This window comes from Capra hircus, chromosome 22 (genome assembly GCF_001704415.2).
Source record: "Capra hircus breed San Clemente chromosome 22, ASM170441v1, whole genome shotgun sequence".
Classification (NCBI taxonomy): Eukaryota; Metazoa; Chordata; class Mammalia; order Artiodactyla; family Bovidae; genus Capra; species Capra hircus.
In genome coordinates, this window is record NC_030829.1 from 17490656 (window position 1) to 17512598 (window position 21943).

The 21943-nt window shown below is 40.7% G+C and overlaps 1 protein-coding gene across 2 annotated transcripts in view; it reads left to right on the plus strand.

The window, feature by feature from the left end:
• Positions 1–21943, plus strand: part of RAD18 (RAD18, E3 ubiquitin protein ligase) — a 109632-nt gene that overhangs the window by 76297 nt on the left and 11392 nt on the right. Inside the window, exon 12 of one of the 2 annotated variants that reach the window (XM_005695644.2) lies at positions 16590–16652. The exons of the other annotated variant lie outside the window; for it this stretch is intronic. Coding sequence (XP_005695701.2) covers positions 16590–16652 — 63 coding nt within the window. The remainder of the gene's footprint in view (positions 1–16589; positions 16653–21943) is intronic. 2 annotated transcript variants of the gene reach the window in all.

The window sequence follows — 21943 nt, forward strand, 5'->3', positions numbered from 1 at the left end:
CTTACAGTTCTTAAAATGGTTGGGCTGAAAAGCAGACAGGGGTCTGAGTGGAAGTGGTTAATTTGGAAGGCAAAAGAACAACAGTAGGAAGTGGGAAAGTGATACAGGAAAGGGAGGACAGCATTTAAGGGGTGGGTTATCAAACCACATGTCACTGTGAGCAACTGGGAACTGCTTTAAAACACTCTCCTGAGTTGTCCCACCCAAGGCAAGGGCCAAGGATATTACTTGTTTGGTTGGGGGCTGCTCGCTGCTGCTTCCAGCCTTTCATGCTGGTGACAGAGCAGGCTTTAGCACGGCAGGCAGAGGCACTGGCAGTTGACAATTGGGAGTCAGGTCAAGCACATCGGGCGAAGGCAAGAGGAAAGGGACGGAGCACCAGTGGGATCTGCTAAGACAGTGACTCCAGCTGAGGTTGGAGATGGTCTGGTGTTCCATTGGCTTTGCTAATATAAGGTAATGCTGTGGATGTCTGCCTGTATCTCTAGCCTGAGAGATGCATTAGTTGGTCGGGGAGACCCAGAGCTCACTGACTCTCTGAGCCCTTGTTTGCCAAGCTCACTTGGCCATTGCTTCCCAGAAGGGATATGGGAGGGATGTCTGAACAAGTGGCAGACAAGCAGATGCCAGGGGGAGGACGGGACAGATTATCTAGAAAGCACTGAGACGAATGCATTGATCCACAAACTGATGGGAGAAAATGTTGTTTATTGATGAGAAATTGCTTGCTTTTCCATCTTGTATTAATAGATAATGAACTGAAATATGAAATAATCTTTCATCAAACTGAAATTCACCAACATGCTAAATAAAAATCTCTGGGTCTCAGGCAGAAAAATCACAAGCCCAGAACCTGGAGTTCTTTATCACGAATATTTCCTAATGGTCCTGGTTTGTTTCTCCTTGGCAGCGACTAGAGCACGCTGTGAATGGGCTTTGAGGTACATGTGGATGTCCTCTCCCCGGTGTGGTGGCATAAACCTACTGGTCTTTTTGGGGAAAGTCTTTAGAAGACCCTCATTAGTAGGTGACAATCGTGTGTGCCTTTGAACCCTCTGTGGATCTGAAGGGGAGAAAAAGCCAACCTTCCATTTGGCACACTTAATGGTAATTATTTTAAGTGTTTTTTACACAGAATTGCTTCTTCATGCTTAAGAATTAGAAAATATTTTCAATTATATGTCTCTGAACTGCTTGATTGCATGGATGTGTGAACGTTTAATGTTTCTCTAATATATCTTTGTGGAAGTTTCTCCCTGACTTATTTCGAAAGACTTTTGTCTAACCCTAACCATCTGTAGCTTAGCATGAAAAAAATATATATATATTATTTGCCTTTGTCTTAAAATGGATGGCAAATGGGATTCAGGTTTCTCACTATTGGAGGGGAGATTACAGGCAAGGCTAAAACTGTCCATGTGATACTAGATTAAAATTGGAGACCTTAAAATTCCTGTTCAGCTTAACATAGATTCAGATGGATACTTACAGAAATACTTACAGATCTCTGTGGGTAAGTGAGCTAGTTTACATATATGTTTCCTTTCTCTGTGAGCTGCCAGAGCCCAGAAGCAAGGTGGCACAGTTTCACAGGACATACTTCGTGCCCTGATCTTGGTTTCTAGTAACATTCTACAATAGAAGGAACCAGTGCTTCTTGGAGAAATGGTTGAACCAGGGGTGGGGCAGGGAGCTAGGAAGTGCTAGAAGGAGAGAGACAGAAAGCAGGGAGAGAAGTGAGAGGAGAGGAAGGAAAGGGAAAAGGAGGGGAGGAGAAGAGAAAGCAAAAACCTAACACACATACCTCAGCAGGAGATCAACATCAACGTCACACCCGTGTGTTCTCTTAGTGGGATGCCCTGGGAATGACACATTATCTCCGTGGTCTTTTCTCCCAAAATTCAATAACCTCAGTCAGATTGTGAGGAAAATAAATCAGACAAACTCCAGTTGCGGGTCATTGTGCAAAATAACCTGACCACCAGCAGGCCTCAAAACTGTCAAGGTCATCACAAACAAGGAAAGTCTGAGAGATTGTCACCATCTGGAGGCACCTAAGGAGGCGTGGCCACTGAATGTAATGTGGTGTCCTGATTGGAATCCTGGCACAGGAAAGGTTAAGGAAGTAAAATGAAGCATGAAAGAAGATTTCTGTTTTCCTTCCTGTTGTCATACTTGTTTTGCCAGCTTTCCTTTCTTGTACTAATGTTTTCACTTTATAGAGTGATTTCACCTCAGAGGATGTAGCCCACTCAGCCTTTACATTTCATCAGAAGAGAAAACGTGGACGATTTACAATAGACCTTGTCTTCTTCAGTTACCATTTTTTATTAGTGAATATATACTTGTACAAGTGATTTGAATACTGATCCTCCCAGAACAATGTGAAAGTACAGATAGTTTTTATCTTTTCTCCAGTTCTCACTGGCAAAGGATATTTGCTGTTACATAATGAGGTTTTCTTCTACTCTCAGACATTTCCTGTTGACACCTTTTGGGTTTTTTTTTTTATCATGCGTTTTCATTGGATGATCTGATGGACTTCTTTGTAGCAGCCTTTTACATTTTTGTTTTACAATACATTCATGTGTTTTCAGCATTCTGAGTCAGTCCTAGGTGGCAGATACTCTCTGTTTTCACCAAATTCATGAACTGCTATGATATAAAGATCCTCTGTACTTTGCGCCTACAGTTTTCTGTCTGAGGAGAGAGTTTTACAATTCCACAATGGATGATAACTTGTGTATCTAAACTGCTTGTAGAAATTGGCAGTTCCTTCCAGGTTCCACACTTACCACATGATGCATTCATTGTCATAGCTTACATAGTATTTGATTATCACCCAGGGTTTGGTATGATGACTATAATGCTGAGAGTTTGAGTTGGCATGGCACAGTAATACCGGCAGTTTGCTTAAGGTTGAAGTTTTTTAAAGTGTGTTTTCCTTTTTTAGTTTTTCAGACATTTTCTAAAGTATAGGGGAATTCTTGTCTCATATACTTCTGTGTGTGTTTGACTTGATTCATAAAACTCCAGTATAATCTTGACCTGTTCAGAATTTAGTTCTTCATTTGAAAAAAAAAAAAAAGGAGTAGATGAGAATGTATTTTTCAGAATGCTTGGTGCAGAGTAAGTATGAGCCCTTGAAGGAACTACCTTTTCCTTCTAAATGTTAGACATGCAATCAATAATTACTTTGGATCAGCACTCCAAGACCCCCCAAATACAGGCAGCCAGTTAGGAGCTTTCTCTAGTTTAAAACAAAATGTCAGAATCAGAGTCGTTTGGTCTTGTTCTGGTGAATGAAATTGGATGGACTAGAAATGATACGTAATGTTCACATCAAGTTATTGGAATTTTGTTTTTCAGTGAATTGATCAAGTTTACAATTTGTTACAGTCAACTTGAAAATTAAAGTCAGAGCGTTTTTCCTGCTTTCTTATTTTATACCATCTGTGCCTTTAAATTATCAGAACAGATGTTATGAGATCTCCTTGGAGACCTTTGGAACCTGGGAAAAAGGCACGTTAGGATAAAAATATAAACATTTTCAATTTCAAAGGTACATTGAGAAATCACTCAATATAGTAGCTTCATATCACAGGTAAGGAAACAGAGGCCTAGAGAGGTGATATGACTTATCTCAAGTCATTCACTGAATAGAGGTGAAGTCAGTAATTCTCAGTCCAGATTTCTGCCCATTATAGCATGAGTTGCGTCAGAATTTTTATCTTGGACACCATTGATTCCTTTGTTAGTAGCATAGCACTTTAAGAGAATTATTTAAAATGTGAGTTAGACACAGAATGGCCAAGTGTTCTGGTTTCTCTGAGAGCAGCTGATTTCCACTTCTTCTCTTGGTGTCTATTAGAAGCATTCTGTAGCACTCTCCCAGGTGTGTCTGGGTTTAGATGGTGGAGTATATAGTAGCCCCATAAGAAGGACATGCAACGTTAATTTGCACTTCTTCCCCTCTTCTCTTTACTCCCACACAAATAGTCACATTCTAGAACATGGGTACATATTGAATTGCTGATTTTACTTACTCCTATTGATTTTACCACATAAGTAGTACACATTGTTCTTGTATCTCAGAGAGAGTCAGGCATTAAAAGATGATGGGCCTCAAATGCAGAGGCTTGTTATTTGTTTTAGGTAATTCTGCAGAATTCAGTTGTAGAAGCCTTAAGATTTCATTAATATGTGCTTTTTACTATGCTTACCTTGCCCTGGTAAGCACGTTTTGTTAGAGCTATTTACATCTTGTTACTGGAGTATGGGTAATAATACAATAAAAAATTAAACTTATCAGCATTAAAGTTTGGCGTAAGTATAGTTGGGGGGTAATTCTCATATACTATATCATTTGGTCTGATATCTCATTTTTGAAACATAGGGCAGTTCAGTGTCCACTGCCTAAAGTCCTATAGTATAAAATTCTCCTTCTCCCTGAACAGATTGTAAGACTAGAGTTTTATGGCCTGAACTTTAACTTGATACTGGGTTTCTATGATTTGGTGGTTGGTATTGGCCAGACACCCCATGTTTGCACAGTTGAACATGGGTCCTCAGGGTGGGCAGCCGCGTAGATGATGTAGAGCTTGGCCTGGCCGTGCAGAGAACATGCTGCTTCTGTCACGAGCTTCACACTCTGCCTCTTACTAGCAAAGAAACTTGTAATCAAATGGATGCTTCTTAAGTGTAGAGGAAATTTTCGTCTTTGAGATAGTGTCTTGTAATTGGTTTCTCCTTACAAGACTGAGTATTGTAACCTGTTACTATATGAGCTCCTTGTCTTCTAGTACTGGGGTTTTATTTATGCAGCCCTTTATGCTGCTAATAGTTGAGTCAGAACAAAATGAAGCATCATGATTTTGTCCCTGTGCCCCTTAACTTCAGATTTTAATTCAGTATCTAGTTGTAGCTGTGGAAATTTTGCTAATTAAAATAATTTTTTCCTTACATTAGATTCTCACAGTTGATGTCTTCATTTTTCTTTTTTTTTTCCCTTAAGTTAAACATAAGCACACATGTTTGATTGTATTTTGAAATGGAATTTTTTTCCATAGGGCCAAACGGACTCCAGTGTTTAGAATTAACCTAATTTTTGTTCCTTGAAAAAAAAAATGCAGTACTTTTATGGTTTAAAAGAATGACTCTAGATGCTGTGAAGAGTGGATGGGGATTAGAGGTGAAACAGGTGGCAGCAGGGAGACCAGTTAGGCTTTTTCCAGTCCATTCCAAGGTTCATGGTAGAGTGGATTGGGACAATCATAGTCAAATTAGAAATAGGTGGGATTGGGCCTATATTTTGGAGATTGGATAGACAGAATGTGTAGGTGGTTTAAGACAGGAAAAGCTCAGCCTTGAGAATGAATCCTATATGCTGGCTTTGGCAGCTGGGTGGACGGTGGTCCTTACTAAGTAAAATGGGAAATTTGAGAAAGGGTAGGAGAAAGTTTGTCCAGAGTTTGGGGTGGAGGGAGTGTTGGTAATCAGGGGTTTTGTTTTGGGCCTGTGAGATAACCAAGTAGAGATAAACAAGGAGATGGAGTAAGGGAAAAAATCAGGGTTCAAGATACATGTAAAGGCAGGGTATTGGCTGAGAGCCAACAGTGCAGGTGTGCAGAAAAAGAAAAAGGAACTGCGGACTGAACCCTCTCTCACTCTGACGTAGAGAGTAGAAACGTTTAGAAGAGACTGAGCGAGAGAGATTCAGGGAGAAAAAGACTAGTGGGGGATGAAGAGACCTAGGACATGGCGATGCTATAGAAGTGGACAGAAGGAAGCAGATGAGAAGCCAAATAAGACAAAACTGGAGCAGGGACTGTGGGCTTGGGCAGCAGGAAGGTCTTGGCAGTGGTCTCAAGTGAAGGGTTCCCTGGAAGCCTGACTCGTGTACATTGAGGGGAATCGTAGGGATGCCTACTGCCAGCTCTCAGGAACTTTGCTGTGCAGGGTGGTGGAGATTAGGCCTGGATGTGGAGGAACCACAGAGGAGTCAATGGGAATGTGTGGCTGAGAAGGGGACAGTGATGAGGAGTGGGTGCCAGTTGCCTGAGTAAAGTCCTGAGAGGGCACAAGGTGGGAGCAAATGAGCAGGGTTGATTCACCCGTAGAAACAGCAAGGAAGACAGGATAGGTTCAGATGCAGGTGCAGCAAGTGCCTGCTAGATTGGTTTTATCTATCCCTCTTTCCTTTATAAAATTTTTGGCTGCACTGCATGGCTTCTATCTCAGTTTAACAGCAAAGTGTTGAACCCCAGCTTTGGCAGTGAAAGCCCAGAGTCCTAACCACTAGGCCACCAGGGAACTCCCCTGCTTTTACCTTCTTAAGATGGTTGAGGCAGTTCCACCAGCGGAGAGTGTGGGTGGGTTGGCGGGTAGGCAATTTGAGGTGTGAGTCTTTGAGAGTGGGAAACAGAACATTTTGATTCTAAGCTTTGTAGCATCACCTGATAGTGAGGATTGCCCATAGAGTAGATGCTTGCTCTGGAATTCTTATTCATCAACTAAGAAAAACTTCAAACGTATAACTTTCAAACATTAACTTAGAAATGTTTTTGACAGTGAAAGATGCCATGCTAATATATTTTCTTCTCATGTATAGAGGTTTAGTAGAAACTTTTAAAAAAACATACAAGATTTTTATATTCTTTTTGAGCACCTAGAGACTGAGAAGGAAAGGACCACAAACTCAGAAAAGAAAAATGGGCAAAAGTCTTGAACAGACAGTTTGCCCAAAGAATAATGCAAATTATATCCATTTCTTACATGTTAGGTTGGCAAACTTCTTTTTTTTTAAATTTTTTAAATTTATTTTTAATTGAAGGATAATTAGTTTACAAAATTGTATTTCTGCCGTACGTTGACATGAATCAGCCATAGGTATACATATGTCCCCTCCCTCTGGCTCCTCCCTCCCACCTCCCACTCCTTTCCACCACTCTAGGCTGTTGCAGAGCCCTGGTTTGAGTTCCGTGAGTCATTCAGCAAATTCCCATTGGCTATCTATTTTACATATGGTAGTGTATATGTTTCCATGCTATTTCCTCCGTTCCTCCCACCCTCTCCTTCCTCCCGCCGCTTGTGTCCATAAGTCTGTTCTCCATGTCTGCGTCTCCATTGCTGCCCTGCAAATAGGTTCATCAGTACCATCTTTCTAGATTCCATATATATGTGTGTGTGTATATATATATGTCCTAGCTATTGTAAATAGTGCTGCAGTGAACATTGGGGTACATGTGTCCTTTTCAATTTTGGTTTCCTCAAAGTGTATGTCTAGTAGTGGGGTTGTTGGGTCATATAGTAGTTTTATTCCTAGTTTTTTAAGGAATCTCCATACTGTCTTCCATAGTAGCTGTTACCAGTTTACTTTTCCACCAACAGTACAAGAAGGTCCCCTTTTCTCCACACCCTTTCCAGCATTTGTTGTTTTGGGATTCTTTGATGATGGCCATTCTGACCAGTGTGAGGTGATATCTCATTGTAGGTTGATTTGCATTTCTCTGATAATGAATGATGTTGAACATCTTTTCTAGTGTTTAATAGCCATCTGTATGTCTTCTTTCAAGAAATGTCTGTTTATATCTTTTGCCCACTTTTTGATTAGGTTGTTTGTTTTTCTGGGATTGTGTTGTTGCTGATAATAGACTCTGCAGTAAGGCTATGGGGAAACACACATTCTCACTTATTACTGCTTGAAATGCTGCATAATACAGTCCCTAAGGAGAGGAATCTGGTGAGATCAACCAAAGGTCCTGCTGTTTGGCTTTTTACACAGTATTCTCATGAATTTGTGCTATGGGTATACTTGCAGTGTACAAATGACTACATGCAGGGTTATTCATTAAGTCATTTTTCATTATAACAAAAGGCTGGGAACCCCTTTGAGTATTCATCATTGGGGGCTGATTGATTTAACTCCAGTACATCCACACAATGAAATCCTATGTGATAGTTCTAAAAGGAGAATCTCTGCATGCTGACGTGGAGAGATTTCCAGGGTATGTTTGTAAGTGAAAAGACCAGAATTCAGAATGGCATAGATAGCGTTTTGTTTCTTTTCTAAAAGGAGAGAAACTGGATATACTTATGTTTGGTTTTGCATAAAGAAACATCAGAAGAAAAAAACCCAAACTATTAAGTGATTATTTGTTGGAAATAGAGGGGAACAGATTGGCAGGAGACAGAGGAGGAAGTGAGACCTCTCAGTGTACATATTCTTATGTCATTTTGATTTTGAAACATGCAAAGATTATTAATTTACTCTAGCAAAAAAAAAGAGTAAGTACTTTACAGTAAAGTTTTGGAAATCGTCATCATCTTTATCAGTGTCATTATTATAAATTGGTTAATGAAGTTTGGTGATGCAGGCAGTAAATCAAATCCCTTATGATTATACAGTGGAAGTGAGAAATAGATTTAAGGGCCTAGATCTGATAGATAGAGTGCCTGATGAACTATGGAATGAGATTCGTGACATTGTACAGGAGACAGGGATCAAGACCATTCCCATGGAAAAGAAATGCAAAAAAGCAAAATGGCTGTCTGGGGAGGCCTTACAAATAGCTGTGAAAAGAAGAGAGGTGAAAAGCAAAGGAGAAAAGGAAAGATATAAGCATCTGAATGCAGAGTTCCAGAGAATAGCAAGAAGAGATAAGTGTTATGCTCCGAGCCCGTATCTCCGAACCGACCAAGAGAGCAAGTCCACCACAGTAATGCAAAAGCAAGAAGGGAGTTTGTTTATTCCTAGCACGCTAGGGCCCAAGTCTCATCCCACACAAGGGAATCCGACAAGAGCCCCGAACAAAGGAGTATGGCGGCTTATATACAGGCAGTTCTTTGTCTCAGTTACAGGAGTAGCTGGCGTTACATGATTGGCCAGGCAGGATGAGCGCCTATCCTGTCTCTTTCTGGTAAACATGACTCAGGTCCTAGAGACCGTCGTTTGGTCCCTAACAATAAGAAAGCCTTCTTCAGCGATCAGTGCAAAGAAAGAGAGGAAAAGAACAGAATGGGAAAGACTAGCGATCTCTTCAAGAAAATTAGAGATACCAAGGGAACATTTCATGCAAAGATGGGCTCGATAAAGGACAGAAATGGTATGAACCTAAAAGAAGCAGAAGATATTAAGAAGAGGTGGCAAGAATACACAGAAGAACTGTACAAAAAAGATCTTCATGACCCAGATAATCATGATGGTGTGAACACTCATCTAGAGCCAGACATCCTGGAATGTGAAGTCAAGTGGGCCTTAGAAAGTATCACTACGAACAAAGCTAGTGGAGGTGATGGAATTCTAGTTGAGCTATTTCAAATCCTGAAAGATGATGCTGAGAAAGTGCTGCACTCAATATGCCAGCAACTGTGGAAAACTCAGCAGTGGCCACAGGACTGGAAAAGGTCAGTTTTCATTCCAATCCCAAAGAAAGGCAATGCCAAAGGATGCTCAAACTACCGCACAATTGCACGCATCTCACATGCTAGTAAAGAAATGCTCAAAATTCTTTACTGCCAAGCCAGGCTTCAGCAATACGTGAACCGTGAACTCCCTGATGTTCAGGCTAGTTTTAGAAGAGGCAGAGGAACCAGAGATCAAATTGCCAACATCTGCTGCATCATGGAAAAAGCAAGAGAGTTCCAGAAAAACATCTATTTCTGCTTTATTGACTATGCCAAAGCCTTTGACTGTGTGGATGACAATAAACTGTGGAAAATTCTGAAAGAGATGGGAATACCAGACCACCTAACCTGCCTCTTGAGAAATCTATATGCAGGTCAGGAAGCAACAGTTAGAACTGGACATGGAACAACAGACTGGTTCCAAATAGGAAAAGGAGTACGTCAAGGCTGTACATTGTCACCCTGCTTATTTAACTTCTGTGCAGAGTACATCATGAGAAACGCTGGACTGGAAGAAACACAAGCTGAAATCAAGATTGCCAGGAGAAATATCAATAACCTCAGATATGCAGATGACACCACCCTTATGGCAGCAAGTGAAGAGAAACTAAAAAGCCTCTTGATGAAGGTGAAAGAGGAGAGTGAAAAAGTTGGCTTAAAGCTCAACATTCAGAAAACGAAGATCATGGCATCCGGTCCCATCACTTCATGGGAAATAGATGGGGAAACAGTGTCAGACTTTATTTTTGGGGGCTCCAAAATCACTGCAGATGGTGATTGCAGCCATGAAATTAAAAGACGCTTACTCCTTGGAAGGAAAGTGATGACCAACCTAGATAGCGTATTCAAAAGCAGAGACATTACTTTGCTGACTAAGATCCGTCTAGTCAAGGCTATGGTTTTTCCTGTGGTCATGTATGGATGTGAGAATTGGACTGTGAAGAAGGCTGAGCGCTGAAGAATTGATGCTTTTGAACTGTGGTGTTGGAGAAGACTCTTGAGAGTCCCTTGGACTGCAAGGAGATCCAACCAGTCCATTCTGAAGGAGATCAGCCCTGGGATTCTTTGGAAGGAATGATGCTAAAGCTGAAACTCCAGTACTTTGGCCACCTCATGAGAAGAGTTGACTCATTGGAAAAGATTCTTGATGCTGGGAGGGATTGGGGGCAGGAGGAGAAGGGGACGACAGAGCATGAGATGGCTGGATGGCATCACGGACTCGATAGACATGTGTTTGAGTGAACTCCGGGAGTTGGTGATGGACAGGGAGGCCTGGCATGCTGCGATTCCTGGGGTCGCAAAGCGTCGGACACGACTGAGCGACTGAACTGAACTGAAGGTAAGACAAATACAGTAATGGGATTTTGTAATTTAGGAGGCATTGGGATTATTAGGAAAACTGTTGAATAGGTTCTGTTCAAATTAAAAGAAAACAATATTTAAGGAAAACATTATCAAAGTAACTGATCCTAAGTATCTTACTACAATTCAGTGATAGCTTTGCTATTTAAAAAAATTTTTTTAATTGCTTTGGAAGGTTAACACATTTGGTTTTTAACTGTAATAATGTGTTGTAGAATGAATTTAATGTTGCCACAAAGTACCCATTTTTGTTGCTACATAATATACTTTTCCCACTAATATGCATTACTGTTTTTTATTTTATTACAGCCTTCCCCCTGAAGCCCCCCCACCCCCACCCCAACCCCAGGAACATTTCTGAACTTCAGAATACCCCTGAAAGTTAAATGGTTCATCTTGTTCCATGTGGTGAATTTTGATTGTTGAAAGTTTCTAGGGAAAATGTAGGAACCTGGAATCATTTCCCCCTACCTTTTGGATTTTCAAAAGAACTTAAACTGAATGGTACATGAGATCTACAGTCCTTCAGGCGTTGTTCTGGGGCAGTGTTATCTTCTCAGATACTATGACATCAAGTCCTTGAAATTTACACGTGTCCATCAGATCCCTGTTCCTAGCTGTGCATCTTCTTTGTTCATCAGATTAGTCATGGCTTTGTTCCTTTAGCAGGATTCCTGGCACATAATTGACTCATTGTCCCTGGGGTTCAATTTCTTTGTTGATAAAATGGAATGATAGTGTTGGTGCCCTGCCATTCTCCCTGGGTGATTCTGAAAAGCAAATGAGGTGATTAAAGATTGCGAAGTCTTTGTAAATTGAACATAAATTTATTTATGGTTTGGTTTCATCTCTTATTAAGGATTTCCCATGTATTTCGTTATAAATAAATTCTTTTTGATATTCTCGTTTTCTTATATCTGAATTTGAAGCTTTCTTCATTTTATCTTTTTCTAGATCTAGTGGAGAGCATGAAAACATCCCTCTGTTCTCTTTAATTTATCTGAACCTTTGTCCATCTGTCAATTGGAGAGAAACCTATGGTTCTAATATGAATTAAAGCTAATTATATAATCTAGTCATCACAATGATTTGTAGAAGTAGTAATAGTTGCTAACAAAATGGTAATTTTTGATTTTGTCACTGAGTGATTTTTTTTCAACCTAGAATGTTTACTATTCTAATATTGTTAGCCAACTGCTAAAATATTCAGCACATAAACTGTTGCTTACCCTACAAAACAGATTATTTGAAAAGGGGGTTTGAGAAAGGATTCGTGGAGCTGGTAGCATTTATTTAAGTTCTGTTGTCTGGTGGGTTTTTATGCAGTTCATTGGTCCTCCAATGATTGGCCCTTAAAGAGGTTTTTGTTTTTGTTTTAGTTGAATGTACTCAACCATGCTCAAATTAATGCCACAATTATAAGCAGAGACTTGGAGAGGGAGGCGGGAATTGAGGGAGAGCAGCTATTAGATAATAGAAAAATTCCACTTGTAATTAATTTTTAATCCGCAGGACTTTTCTAGCAGATGTTTGCATTTTATCTACCCCACAGTACCTTGTGTACCTGCCATGGTGGATAAACATCAAGTTTTGATGAATTTGCACCCTGATGTCATAGAAACAGTAGAAATCAAAGATTAAAACAGCACACAGTTATCTGGTCTCCTAGTGCAGATTGAAGCATGGTGCTGAGGCAGCTATTTAGGTAATTCAGACCCCCATCTGCTTTATGAAAATGGACGTAATATTTATTGAACACTTACTATGTGCCAAGCTGTATACTGAACATTCTATGTTTTAATCTTTATGGTATTCCTGTGATTGATTCATCTTTATAGTACTGATTAATCTTTATAGTATTCCTGTGAACTATATATGGGCTTCCCTGGTGGCTCAGTTGGTAAAGAATCTGCCTGCAATGAGGAGACTCGAGTTCAGTCCCTGGGTTGGGAAGATCCCCTGAAAAAGGGATTGGAAATCCACTCCAATATTCTTGCCTGGAGAATTCCTTGGATAGAGGAGCCTGGTGGGCTATAGTTCAAGGGGTCACAAAGAGTTGAAACTGTTTTTTTGATCCTGACTTTAGAGACCAGGATATTGAGGAAAGATTAAGTAACTTGCCCAGGGTTACATGCTAAGTGACAGAAGTAGGACTGAAACGTTAACTTTGTCTAATACGTAAATCTGTGACTTTTTTTCTTCTGTGTAGTATGACCAGTCATACTTTTGCCAGAGGTATTTGGTATGTTACTTTTCAGCCTTGGGTGTAAACCTTCACTGGTAGAATGAGATAAGAAGCTGCAAGAAAAATAAGCAAAGAAACTATTTCCTTCACCTGGTAAGATGTTATACCACTACTTTTGATCAGAGAATGACAAGAATAAATTATAGGAAGACCAACTAGGATAAAGACCAACCACCAGCCAGCAAACAAAAAATAGCTAAGCTTACGCTTTTGAAAGTTTGAGCTGAAAAGGAAGTCTAAAGAAAAATTATGAAAAATTAAGTGTGGGTGTTTAAATAGATCTACTAGGCTCTTCCCAAATAGGGGGTGGGATTCCATAGAATTCAGGATTCATATTTTTTGCCTGTGAATCTTTGTCTTGTGTATTAGTTTGCATAATAATATCCACTCTAGTCTTGTCTGGATGGTGACATCAGAGCATGATTTGAATACCCTTCCACAGTGAGCTGTAACTTTCAAGGTCCAGACTCCACATTCATCTGGCTTCTTAAATCATTATCTATTGGACTGTTTAAAATTCAAATTGTAGGGAATCTGAAGTTAACTCTGAAAAAATTTCTTGTCTGAGAATTAAGAACTACAGCTTTGTAGGCTTGTGCATGCCCTGACTCTGGGTATACCAGAGTGAGTAGTTATTTTCTCTTATGGAGGGTTGTTTAGATATCTTGAAAGTGTGTGAAAGGAATTTTTGATCTCCAAGCCATATTAAAATGACTAAGATTTCAAAGATACTAATTACTGCTGTCCACAAGGAGGAGATTGGGAGTGGTCATTTTAGTAACACTGCCTGTTTTACCCAGTAGTCTCTTTGTAAAATCCTGTTTGTGAAACTTTGTGTTTAATTTCAGGAATGTGGCTTTTGAGTAGAATATACTAACTACATTACCTTAAGGGGCTTCCCAGGTGGCACAGTGGTAAAGAATCCACCAGCCAATGCTAGGAAATGTGGGTTCAATACCTGGGTCAGGAACATGCCCTGAAGTAGGAAATGGCAACCTATTGCAGTATTCTTGCCTGAAAAATTCCATGGACAGAAGAGCCTGGCAGACTGTAGTACATGGGGTTGCAAAGAGGTGGACAGGAGTGAATGACTGAGCACGCATGCACATTTTCTTCAAAAGGAATGGACATTTCTGTCTGCTATTTTAATTGTGTTAGTCAGCATCAACTCGCAGTTTCTTAGTAGTGGTGACTTGAAGCAGCAGATACAGCAAAATAGGATGAAACTTCATTTTAGGTAAACATCAGACCTCCCAAATTTTGTATCATTCAGTTGAGTGATTTGGTTATTATCAGGTTAGTGACAAGCTGGAATAGAAGGAAAGGTATGAGAATTGAGGAATTCAAGGAGCCGTGCCTGATGTTGGTCGGTGGTCATAAAGTAGCAGAGGAAAAAGAGATTGTGGAGCACTTCTGAGATGTGTGTTTTGTATGCCTCCTCCACCATCTGTTCTCACTGAGGTAGTGTAGCAAAAACCTGTTAGGTTTGTGTCATTAATACACTGCAGATATTTTCCTTCAACAAATCAATTATTTATGCTGGTGATTTGAAAGCCCAGAAGTAAATTGATCACAGACTAGTATGTTTTTTGACAGGCTTGGCCATCCTGCTTGCTTAGCTGGAGTAATGGGGATGCTTTGTAACCTTCCTGTTTAAAAAAAAATTTGTTTGTGTGTATTGGGAAGAGGATGTCAGCAAGAAGCTGACTTTACTGTTTTTCTAGTGATGTGATACCTACAAGGACCCACAGCCATATGACCACCCCTTTCCTCCATTTCCTCGGGCTTGTGAGTTCTCAGTAGGAGCGATTTTGCCACCTAGTGGGTGGGAATTGGTTGGGGGATAGTGCTGGGTGACAAATGACAGTCAGGGGCGCCCTGTGTGTAGCTCCTTGAGTGTCTTCTGAATTGGGGAAACCCCTTGAGTAAAATATTTGGTGCAGAGCTGTGTTTATTGCCTGTTGCCCCCCCCCCCTTTTTTTGTTCAGGAATCATAGGCAAACACTGCTTCAAAGCAGTTTGTCAGAAGTGGTTGAGACTGATTCATTGGCACTTTAAATCTTCATAATTTTTAAACTTTTGTTATCTGTGAGAATATCACTAGAAGTAAGACTGGCACTGTTGTGTTCCACACCTGTTGTGTCTTGCCTGAGAGAGAGTTATTCCTTTGTTTGAACCTTCTCTATCCTGGGGATTGTGATGACTATTTCTAATTTGTCTCATACAATGCCCATGACATTCTTTGTCTTGGATGTCTAAAGAAATGCTTTTTTTTATATTCATGTACATCTTATATATATTTGGTAGGCTTAAAGCCTCAAAGCATTTTTCTTTTAAAGAAATAATACATGCCCTCTCTACTCTATTGATTTGGCCCCTCTGCACAGATCAGCCAAAGATTACACAGCACTTTAGGTTGCATTATAACAGATGACAGTATAAGTACAGTTCAAATTAATTACATTATACTTTATTTGATTACTTAAGTACAGTTCAAATTAATTACATTGTACTTTATTTGGTTATAAAGGAACTAACAGCCACTAAGGAACTTAATATCTCTTCTGAATTTCATCATTAAAATGCAATTTTTAAAACATACTTTGATCTTTGGTTACCATAAATTGAAATTGAAAAGGATCATGATTATATTCCATTTGAATTCAGGTTTTTTATTAAGGGATTTATTTAAGCTTTAGTGATTTTTTTTTCATTATTATTACTAGTTAAATTTTTTAACACAGCTTCATTGAATTGATAAATAATAAACTGCAAATATTTATTTATTTTGTTAACTTTTTATTTTTTATTGGGATATAGCCTATTAACAAGCAATGTTGTGATAGTTTCAGGTAAATGGCAAGGGACTCAACCATACAAATACATGTACCCCAAACTCCCCTTTCATCCAGGCTGCCTCATAACGTTGAACAGAGTTCCATGTGCTGTACAGTAGGTCCTTGTTGGTTATCCATTTTAAATATAGCAGTCCATCCCAAACTCCATAATTATCCCTTTCCCCCATCCTTCCCCCCAGCAACCATAAGCTCCTTCTTGAAGTCTCTGAATCTGTTTCTGTTTTGTAAGTAAGTTCATTTGTATCATTTCTTTTTAGATTCCACATATAAGGGACGTCATACAGTGTTTTTGTTCTCTGTCTGGCTTATTTTCCTCAGTATGACACTCTCTAGGTCCATCCCTGTTGCTACAAATGGCATGGTTTCATTTTTTTTAGTAGCTGAGTAATATTCCATTGTATATATGTACCACATCTTCTTTATACATTCTTCTGTCAATAGACATTTTAAACTGCAAATACTTAAAGCACGCAATTTGATGAGTTTGTCACATGTATACTGTGATGTCATCTACTCAAGAAAGATGATGATGACCTGTCCATCATTTTCAAAGTTTTCTTGTGCCATTTTGTAGTCCCTCCCTGCCCACCCCTGCAGGTACATTGGTCTGCTGATTTGCTTTCTGTCGCCTTAGATTAGGTTGCATTTTTTAGAATTTTATATAAATGGAAGCACAGTCTTTTTATTATCAGGCAGTATTGACTTACATATCCTTTTAGTTCCAGTTCAGACATCATAAGAGATCTTCTAGAAGAAGAGGAAGCCTGGGAAGCATCACATAAGTGAGTTCTCGCTAAATAGTCATGTACTTTAACTTGATAAATTATGGTTCTATACAGTTGATTTGCAAACCAAAGAATATTTGTGCTTACTGACTTAAAGTAATAATTCATGCATCTCAAGATAAAGATTTCTGGTTCACTACTTGTTTCTATATATTTCTGCTTAAAAATGGAATCCTAGCTTAATAACTCTGGTTACTTCTCAGAAGTTGTTCTTCAAAAGATAAATTGTTCCAGTGGGCAACTTACAGTCGGAACTTAACAGTCAGGCCTTAAGCACTGGCTTAGGGTCTTTAGAAAACTTCTAATCCTTCCCCTAAATATTACTAGTCATAAGATTGTAGTTCATTCAGGCAGATTTGTTCCACTGCAGTTTCAGGAAAATCACACACCTCAACTGGGCCCTCACAGCTGCCTAGCACTTTTACTGTTTCTGTGATTATTTCTTTGTCTTGTTCTTCACAGAGATTATTTGCACCCTTCTCAGTTCTCAGTGGCTCAAACCTAGCTGAAGACCTTGTCTCTTCTTTTGTAGGGAAAATAGAAGCTGTTGTGTGGGAATCCTCACCCTTCCAGCATCGAGTGTATAAATCTGCCTGGTTTTGCACATATTTTGTTCCTCCTTTTATAGTTCCTTCCTTTTATAATAAAGGATTGTCCCTGTATTATAGAGTCCAGTTTTTCCTACCTCATTCCTGCCCTCTTGTCAGGAACATTACCTCTTCTCTCTGCTCTGTTGAGATACTTCTGCTTCTCCTCTCTCTCTCTCTCTCTCTCTCTCTCTCTCTCTCTCTCTCTCACTCTCACTGTTTTTTGTTTTAATTTATTTTTAAATTTAATTTATTTTTGGTTGTACTGAGTCTTCATTGCTGTGTGCGAGCTATCTCTAGTTGCAGTGAGCAGGGGCTCCTCTTCATTGCTGTGCTTGGGCTTCTCATTGTGGTGGCTTCTCTTGTTGCAGAGCACAGTCTCTAGGCACACAGGCTTCATTCCTCCACAGCACATGGGAATCTTCCCAGACCAGGGATCGAACCTGTATTCCGTGCATTGGCAGGCAGCTTCTTTTTTTCTTTTCTTTTCTTTTTTACATTGTAAAAGAACTGATACTTTATTATAGAACATAATTCAAACCATTGTTGGTATTTCAATATATTGCTTAAGAAATGTTGGAATTGGAACAGCACTTATAATTCACTTTATGGCTATGAAAAGGCAGTCATCTTCCACTTAAAACTGTAACCAATGATGAAATATACTCAAGAATATAAGCATTTGGTCTAACAATCTTTTAATATTGGTTAAAAACAGACTGTTTGTTGCTGATGGAAATAACTAATCCAATGTGCAAAAAAAGTACAGTTTGTACTTAAGATATGTTAAGACCAATGGTTCTGTACTGTTTACATACTTAAAAGATCTTAAACGTGTAGATTTCAGGAAGGACACTGCTACTATGATAATTACATGCTACCAAGAGACCAAAAGCTTGATGACACTCTTTAAGTTACACAAATGTATCCAAAGAGGCATACCTATACTTGTCCTAATCTTGATCCTAAACAAAAATCCAATTTCAAAATCAGTTGGGAATTATTTCATTCTAGGAAATCTTGGAATTGTTGCAAGTCTGCAAACCTTGTCTCTGAGAGCCCGATTACTACATTTCCTTTTCTAACCCTGTTGCCACTGGTCCAGCCCACAAATCCCATTGGCTACGACTAGCAACACCCAAAATAAGAGGAGTGAAAAAACTCAGCCGTCAGGCCATCAGCATGGCAGGTGGATTCTTATCCACTGCTCCACCAGGGAAGTCCTCTCATTGGGTTTTCAGCAAGCCTGAATTGTTCCCAACTTGAAACCAACCAGATAAACACTTAGCCTCCCCTCTCACTCAGTTTCCTCCTGCAGCTGCTCTTGTGTCTCTCCTGCCTTTCTCAGTAGGCAGCCTCTACTTGCACTTTGCATTCCTCATCTCTCGCTTACTTGTCAACATCCTCAGCCAGGCCTATCAGTTCTTCTGAAATAGCCTTTACTGAAGTCATTGAAGACCATGTTATACTGTGCTATGCTTAGTCACTTGCTTGTGTCCTACTCTTTAAGACCCCATGGACTGTAGCCTGCCAGGCTCCTCTGTCTCTGGGATTCTCCAGGCAAGAATACTGGAGTGGGTTGCCATGCCCTCCTCCAGGGGATCTTCCCAACCCAGGGATCAAACCCAGGTGTCCAAGTCCAAAGAACAAATTGTTAGGCTGCATCTCCTTTGACTTCTCAGTGGAATCTGATGCTCTTGATGTCTTCATGTTTCTGAAAGCCTCTCTGGGGCTGAAAGAGGTAAATCTCTACCCTAAGGTCAGTTAATAATAAGTGATAAGTGGTAGAACTGAGATTTCAATCTAATATGTCAAAATTCAGCTCTTTTGACCATTAAGCTAAATTGTCTGTCCCAAGAATGAGGCTTATGGTGCTGACATTTTGTAGTATTATAGTTGAATCACTGGGAGAATGGAAAAGGTATTTGGTGGCTCAAACAGTAGTGTCTTATGAATGTTTGAGATTGTGGCTGCCTTATTTTCACCTGAGCATTTCTGAACTTTGAATTTTGGGAGAAGAGACCACTCATTAGCTAACTGCTTCCTCTTGTGCCATGAGTCACCCTGTTCTTGCTAAACTAAACCCTCACATCAATGGCTGTGACAAGCTTAAACCCAGAATTCCTGAGTCCAAACCCATTTTTGGCAATGAAAACCAACCTCTTAAAGTCATTACTATGAGAAAGCACTTAGAAAACAGATCCCATCGCTGATCCTCACAGACAGTCACTGTTAAATCTGGAAGGATGTGAGTGCTCGTCTAGTCCAGTCCCTTCATTTTATAGGGAAGGACATTGAGCTCCAGAGAGGTAAGCTGACAGGGTTAAGGTTCACAGCTAGTTAGTGATGCTGCTGGGGTAAGAATCCAGGCTTCCTGGTTTCAGCTGGATGTGGAGCAGTTTGAACCAGCTTATGCCACAGTGCAGCTTTAGAAACAATCAGGGAGGCTGGCCTAAGATGGTGGAGGAATAGGACAGGGAGATCACTTTCTCCCCCACAAATTCATCAAAAGAACATTTGGACGCTTAGTAAATTCCACAAAACAACTTCTGAATGCCAGCAGAGGACATCAGGCACCCAGAAAAGCAGCCCATTGTCTTCGAAAGGAGGTAGGAAAAAATATAAAAGACAAAAAGAGAGACAAAAGAGGTAGGGACAGAGCTCCGTCTTGGGAAGAGAGTCTTTAAAGAGAAGTTTCCAAACACCAGGAAACACTCTCACTGCCAAGTCTGTGGCGAGCCTTGGAACCACAGAGGGCAACATAACCAGGAGGAAAAATAAATAATTAAAACCCACAGATTACGTGCCCAATGGTAACTCCCCCAGCAGAGAAGCAGCACAGATGCCTGCATCCGCCACTAGCAAGCCGGGGGCTGGGCAGGGAGGTGTGAGCTGCATTGCTTAGAGTAAGAACCTGGCCTGAATGCCCCGAGGGCAATCTGAGGGAACTAACTTGGGCTAGCAAAACCAGACTGTGGGATAGCTACCATGGGAAAAGCCCTAACCTAAGACACCACCAGGCCCGCTCACAGAACAACGACTGAGCAGAGCTAGCAGGCTGCAGACCATCCCCTCTGGGTGACAGGCAGCCAGAGCAGGAAGGGGGCAATCGCAGCCCCAGAGAGGCATTATCTACTGAACTGCAAGCAGGCTTTCGTTGCTAACTAAGACTTCTTGGAATTCTGGACGGCCAACATCCACCTGAGAAGGTGTGCCAGTTGTACACCTAGAAAACCGAGCGGCAGGGACGGGGGAGGCGATAAGTCACAGCGACCGCGCTCGCCAAACACGTGGTCACCTGAGCTGCTCAGACCTGGGAAGGGCACAAAACACAGGCCCAACCGAGTTGTGCCTCTGAGGACTACCCCAGTACCTGAACCTGAACGGCTTAGACCTGGGAAGTGCATACAACCCAGGGCCGGCCTCAGACAGTTCCCGGCAGAGCAGCCTAGAGCCTAAGCAGTGTTGACAGGGAAAGCACACACACCGTGAGTGGGGGCAAGCCCAGTGTGACCGAGACACTGCGAGGACACGCCAGTGTTATTTGTTTGCAGCGTCCCTCCCTTCCTACAGCACGACTGAACAAGTGAGCCTAAAAAAGGGTTCACCACCGCCCCCTTGTGTCAGGGCGGAAATTAGACACTGAAGCAACCAGCAAACAGAAGAAGCTAAAACAGACGGAACCGCCTTGGGAGTGACAGGTTCAATAGATTAAAACCCTGTACCGACTACATAGGAAGGGACCTATAGATCTTGAGAAATATAAGCCGGATCGAGCAACTATCCAAAAATGAACTGACCCCACACTGCCCACAACAACACCAGAGAAAGTCCTAGATATATTTTTACTACTTTTACTATCATTCCTTATTTTTTTAAATTTTTAAGCCCTCTATTACACCTTTAATTTTCATTTTTATAACCTGCTATTACTTTGCAACAAAAAAAGAGAGACCCTATTTTTTAAAGCAAACTTCATGAATATATATTATAATTTTTGTGACTTTTTTTTTCTTTAGTATTGTATTTTTGAAAACCCAACCTGTACTCTAGATTTTTAATCTTTGCTTTTTGGTAGTTGTTATAAATTTTGTACATTTAAGAACCCAATCTTCAGTACCCATTTTTACTTGGGAGCGAGATTACTGGCTTGACTGCTCTCTCCCTCTTTGGACTCTTCTTTTTCTCCACCAGGTCGCCTCTATCTCCTCCCTCCCCCTTCTCTTCTCTACCCAACTCTGTGAATCTCTGTGTGTTCCGGGCTCTGGAGAACACTTAGGGAACTGATTACTGGCCGGATCTGTCTCTCTCCTTTTGATTCCCCCCTTTATCCACCTGGCCACATCTGTCTCCTTCCTCCCTCTTCTCTTCTCTGTGTAACTCCATGAACATCTCTGAGTGGTCCAGACTGTGGAGCGCACATAAGGAAGTGATTACTGGCTAGCTTGCTCTCTCCTCTTTTGATTCCACCTCGTCTAACTTGGGTCACCTCTATCTCCCTCCTCCCTCTTCTCTTCTCCATGTAACTCTGTGAACCTCTCTGGGTGTCCCTCACTGTGGAGAAGCTTTTCATCTTTAACCTAGATGTTTTATCAGTGGTGCTGTATAGATGGAGAAGTCTTGAGGCTACTGTAAAAATAAGACTGAAAACCAGAAGCAGGAGGCTTAAGTCCAAATCCTGAGAACACCAGAGAACTCCTA